Source organism: Haliotis rubra, unplaced genomic scaffold (genome assembly GCF_003918875.1).
Source record: "Haliotis rubra isolate DU_JTF1 unplaced genomic scaffold, ASM391887v1 Scf1588, whole genome shotgun sequence".
Lineage (NCBI taxonomy): Eukaryota > Metazoa > Mollusca > Gastropoda > Lepetellida > Haliotidae > Haliotis > Haliotis rubra.
The window spans coordinates 99571-105758 of record NW_025765545.1 but is presented as its reverse complement, the minus strand read 5'-3'; the positions used below and the strand labels follow the sequence as shown (position 1 = coordinate 105758).

The 6188-nt window shown below is 40.6% G+C and overlaps 1 protein-coding gene across 1 annotated transcript; it reads right to left on the bottom strand.

Annotated features, from left to right (window-relative positions):
* Positions 1-968: 968 nt before the first annotated feature.
* LOC124271207 (ankyrin repeat domain-containing protein 50-like) lies at positions 969-2132 on the bottom strand. The gene has a single exon (XM_046706289.1). It carries the CDS (start codon positions 2130-2132, stop codon positions 969-971), a length of 1164 nt encoding a protein of 387 aa, XP_046562245.1.
* Positions 2133-6188: the final 4056 nt, after the last annotated feature.

Genomic DNA, 6188 nt, shown 5'->3' with positions numbered 1-6188 from the left:
TATATGTTCAATGGCAATAGCGTTTTAGCGGTACACCTTTTTCATAGCACTTCAGAGTTGCCTCGCTTGGGTGGCTTTATTTTCTTTTGACTTCCTGTCGTATGTTTAACAAAATCCTGCATGGTTCTGAGAGAATAATGAGGGAGCCGAGCTTTGCTAGAATGCTCGCGAACTGTGTAAGAGCTATATAAGATCGGGTTGTTGTGTTGTGCGACGGGACTTTCCGCATGACTGGATTTTGGCGCAACTGTTCTCACCGTAGATGTCAAGACTGGTTAAATTAATATTCTATATTTGTGACCCAACATTTTAGATTTGTGACTCAATTGCATTGTATTAGAAATCTGTATTGTCATTTTTCGTAGCTTGCTCATTGTTTCTTCAATATATTATTGACTATTTTAGACTTTTCTCACGCATATTATTAACCGTAGCACCACTACTACAACTACTTCTACTACAAATACCACTACTACTACTACACTGATGCTACTACTACTACTACTACCAATATTACTACTACTACTACTACTCCAGCTGCTGCTACTACTACTACTACTACTACCACTACTACAAATACCACTACTACTACCACTACTACCACTACTACTACCACTACTACTACTACTACTACTACTACTACTACCACTACTACTACAACTACTACTACTACTACTACTACTACCACTACTACTTCTACTACTACTACTACTGCTACTACTACTTCCACTATTATTATTACTGCTGCCGCTGTGGAAACGGGTACATTGCTTCTACTACTGCTACTGCCATTACAGTTTCCTTTATTTCCATTATAGTCAGTCATTACATCCTGATGCAATCTACTCTACATGTAAGCACCCGATGACACAAGAAGGTCCGAAGGGTATAGTTCTTGTCGACTCGTTCTCCTGGCTCCTGCCTCTCTCTCTGTCTCTCTTTGGTTCTCAGCATTGATGGTTCACAATTCACAGTGACATGACATATTGCACCACCTCCAAATGTCCTTCTTCACGGGCCAAGTCAATAACATTTTTACCGTTGCTATCTCTGAGTGAGAGATCAGCATCATTCTTTACCAATAGTTCCACCGCTTCCTTATGCCCGTGTGCTGCTGCTATCATCACTGGTGTCCTCTTCTTGAATCCCCTGGTGTTTATGTCCACTGTGTTCAGTGAGAGGACATATTTCACTACTTCTATTTTTCCGCGGCGACAGGCCAAGTTAAGGATATTGCCTCCCAATGCTGCACGGTGTGACAGATCAGCTCCATGTTTTACAAGTAATTCCACCATTTGTTTTGTACCCCACTCTCCTGCTGTCATCACTGGTGTCCTCTTTTTGTATCCCCTGCTGTTTATGTCCACCGAGTTCAGTGAGAGGAGATATTTCACTATATCAAATAATTGTCCGCTTTTACAGGCAATGTGAAGGATATTGTCTCGTCCTTTTACACTGAGTGACAGATCAGCTCTATGTGTAACCAGTAATTCCACCACTTCCTTATGTCCGTGTTCTACTGCTGCCATCAGTGGTGTCCTCTTGTTGTATCCCCTACTGTTTATGTCCACTGAGCTAAGTGAGAGGAGATATTTCACAACATCAAATTGTCCGCGGTTGCAGGCAATGTGAAGGATATTGTCTCGTCCTTTTACACTGAGTGACAGATCAGCTCCATGTGTTACCAGTAATTTCACCACTTCCTTATGTCCGTGTTCTGCTGCTACCATCACTGGCGTCTTCTTGCGAGGCCCATAACTGTTGATGTCAACCATTTTCTGTGAGAGGATGTACTTCACCGCCTCCATATCTCCCTTCCTACAGGCGCAGTGAAGGATGTTGTTACCTGCCTCATCCACGAATGACACTGTAGCGCCTTGGTCCACAAACATCTCCACCACGTCCCTGTGTCCGTTCGCTGCTGCCAGCATCACAGCTGTTCTCCCACACCGTACTCTACCATTGATGTCCACCATGTTCTGTGAGAGGACATACTTCACCACCTCTACATCTCCTCCAAGACAGGCCGAGTGAAGAATGTTGATGCCGAATCTATCGACGAGTGACACATTAGCTCCTGTACTCACAAGTAACTCCACCACTTCTCTATGCCTCCGACTGGCTGCCCACATCGCTGGTGTTCTACCAATCCACTCTTGACAATTAATGTCCCTCCGTCCCTGTGACAGTATGATTTTCACCCTTGACAGGTCCCCGGTCTTTGAGGCGGTATGGAGATCACACAGTGGAGGGGCTGTAACACAAAGTAAAACTCTATAGAAATCTTCGACGACAGTTTGGAAGGTACAATATTAAAGATGTAGGACATCGTATTGTATCCGGGAACCGACGGCATGAGTGTTTCATTAGGATGGCACAGCGTTTATGTGACAAATATGATGAATAAACCTAACTGAGAAAGTTTCACTTGACATCTGAAATTTCTACATAGCTTGAGAGCAGGTGGGTTTATCAAGTTATTCAATGTAATCCTGAAAGTTAAAATATCTGAATAGCTGGAAGGCAGTATCAGCAGTTGGGTATATCAAGTTATTCAATGTTATCCTACCTAAGAGCGGTAATTTCACTTGACAGCAGAAATATCTTAATAGCTGGAGGGCAGTATCAGCAGTTGGGTATATCAAGTTATTCAATGTTATCCTACCTAAGAGCGGTAATTTCACTTGACAGCAGAAATATCTTAATAGCTGGAGGGCAGTATCAGCAATTGGGTATATCAAGATATTCAATGTTATCCTACCTAACTGCGGTAATTTCACTTGACAGCTGAAATATCTCGATAGCTGGAGGGCAGTATCAGCAGTTGGGTATATCAAGTTATTCAATGTTATCCTGACAGCTGAAATATCTGAAAAGCTGGAGGATAGTATCTGCAGTTGGGTATATCAAGTTATTCAATGTTATCCTACCAAACTGACGCATGGGATGTTGGAACAACCCTGAAATTCAATGGAAGTCTTGATCTGTCTGAATAGACTTAGGCAAACTAAACATACTGAAGACTTCATCAAATCCCTAATAATGAGCCATATCTTTCTGAAAAGGAACAGCCTCTGGAAACCTTGTCGAAGTACACATGACATTAACCATGTCCTGATTGCCAACCTTAGTGTTTGATAAGGCACCAACACAATCAGTGATGCTCCTCGAGAGACTCTTCAAAAGCTGGAAAGTCAAAAAAATGTTTTTGATGTGAATTTGGTAGAAAAATCTGATGACAACTTTCCCTTCGTTTGCAACAGGTACATCTGGTGTGAATGTGTATCGTCTTTTGAGGATGGCTCATCACAATACCATTTGAAAACAACTCATGACTACTTTAAGATATACGGTGGGATGCAAAACTAGACCGTCAGTTAAATGGTATGAGTTGGAGATCAGAACTAGTTCGGTAGTCGCTTTCCAAAGTCCACAAGCATCTTGAAAATTAATGTTGGTTGCTGTGCTTCTCCGAGGAAACCAGATGAAACAATCGAATGTGACTGGTCAAGTTGTCAAGATTATCTTCCATCTTCATTCCTGCTTTGACTCCAATCGTTACAGCGGTGCATTGTACATTGTACATGAAACGATAGATCGAAGTACATGGCGGCCATGTAGTGACCCAGGCATACAGAGAGTTAATTGGTCAGGGAATCGGATCGTGGAACGTCAGATGCATGCACTGGCCTTTGTTATACCCTCAATGGTAAATGTGTGGAGTGGGACAAAAACAGTCAATCGTAATGTGGGGCTTTGAACAGGGTATGATTTTGTATTATCAATTTCACGTGTCTCTTTATTCAATTAAATCACTCGTGATTCTGTTCCCACTGCTTTGAAGGGTATATGGAACTATACATAATACCCTGACTAATTGTATGAAAACATTTACATTATTTCTTGTGCCTGTATCACGCAGTTCATACGTACCCGGCAAGGGAGGAAGCATTTCCTTGACTTGCTATGTCATGGTCAGAGTTCAAGGTGATTTCAAATTGACGAGTCCTTCAGTACTTCTCCGTGATCTTACTTTCAGTTGCTGACGATTCATAGCCCGATTTTATATTGTGTTGTGTATAAATGATTTAACTTTTTACACTGAACTCAAACTAGTTTTAAATTATTTGTTACTGCTGATGTGGCTTTATGTTTTAATTCCCTCATTCAATTTAATTAATTTGTGATAATCTAGTAATTATACCGTCCTTCGCTGACAGGTGTTAAATAAGTGTAAATATATATATTCTTTAAACATAACTTTTTGTTGTCACCATATGGTTAAAACATTGCCGATGTGACGTTAAATATTAACTCACTCACTCACTCAGAACTACTCCTGCTGACAGTCTCTACGTCGAGGCTGTTGAGTCTTCTCTTAACCAACGCCGTATCAGATTATTCTTGCAGTTTATGACAAAATCATATTCTAACCAATCTAACCCTGCATTTAACTGTGTTTTAATCCTCAAGTCGCCCCTTATTCAACCTCTAGTATTAAGAATCAAACCGTTCGTTCCTGCTGGTGGCATTCAGCTAAGTAATATATCCCCATCCCATATTTCTTCTTCTCCTTGGCAATTTATACAATCAGAAACTCACTCACTACAATGTAAAGAAGAATATAATCAATTAAAAAGTAAACATAATGCATTTAAATACTTATTTACCGATGGGTCCATTATGGTGGTGCAGTGGCTTGTGCCACTGTGATTGGACCCAGGACAATAAGGATTTAGAGGCGACTATTCGTGGAGGATTAAAACACAGTTAAATGCAGGGTTAGATTGGTTAGAAAAAAAAATGTTTTAATAGTCTGAACGTCCGAAAGAGATTCTGAAAGATGATATATTATGTTTTTTATGTTATTTGATTTTATGGATAGATTTATCTACACTCGCTGACATCTGAAGGGATGGTGTAAATGCAACTAGGGTCCATGCAGGTAGCAAAGGCGCTGTAAGTGCCAATGGTCCCAAGTGTGGTGATCTACCTTCAGTTTTTAGCGATCTCTAGCCCATTTTTAGACTGTATTGTCCTAATAAAAAAAAAACAATTTTAGAGAGAGATACTAGTTCTATCCCTTGATACTTTGATATTCTAGTTGGTTTTACGGTCCTTCTTTGACAGTTTTTTACAAATAATGTACAAGTATTTATTGTGAATTTAAACCTTGCTTTAGTTACGATATGGCTGGAATATTGCCAATGTGACTGCAAATCTTAACTCACTCATTCAAATGGACAAATGCATTGCTTCCAACGTGATAGCGTACGTGATCTTGGGTTGGGACAATCATTTCAGGCTTCTTCAATGGGGTACTAGATAGTTAAACAAACATTGATCCAACGTAAACACACTCTTTGGTGTGAGAGTTGACGAAACGCTGGTCCGGCAGCGATAAATACAGTTTACCCTCCGCCAAGAATACTTTGGACCAAGGTGTGACTGCTGGCTGTGATGTTGTATAATCTGCATCAGCCCAGACAATCCTGTCGCTGCAGTTGAAGATCCCAGAAGACATCAGAGAGGAGATCACGTTTCCATCTAAAGTCCTCTGCTAATAGTACACTGGAAAAGAAAAAACAACTGTGGTAGGAAAAAAATGAATATGTCAGATAATCAGCTGTTGCAGAGGTTCTAGGAGCTTGCCTCCTATGATTTGTTCCTGTTGTGACTTCAGTAGCAAGGTTGACAATATTGAGGATTCCGATGCTGAGAATTAAACGCTTGGGTTACCAATATAGGGATGAGGCTGACAAGTGTTATCTGTGCGAGGGTGGCTACTTCAGGTTCTGACAAGGTCTTCTGTGGTGGTTCATAAACACACTATTTGAGAACTGTGTTGCAGTCAGATTGGTGGCGTAGTCATGGTGACCATACTTTCCGACATTGACGATGTTCGAGTTTTCTATATTCCTCTCAGACAGCATGCATTAACAGTTTACTGTTACCAATATTTTACACCAGCTTTGTTTTTGGTTTTAATCAGAATAGTAAATGTTACAGCTGCCTCTGCAGAATTTGGATTTCTAAGGATATCATTCAACATGCGTTTTCGTGATTTCATGTAAGAGTGACTGGGGTTTGTTAATGCTTTATTCCAGTTATTTCATATTCAGTGATGTTCAGCATGTTAAACCAGGCTTGTATGAGTGTGTTGTACCGTGGCCTAGTGGTTAACATGC

Bases quoted from the DNA above. Each gene is read 5' to 3' on its own strand.
- LOC124271207 (XM_046706289.1), bottom strand. From the start codon at position 2,132: ATGTGGGCAGCCAGTCGGAGGCATAGAGAAGTGGTGGAGTTACTTGTG.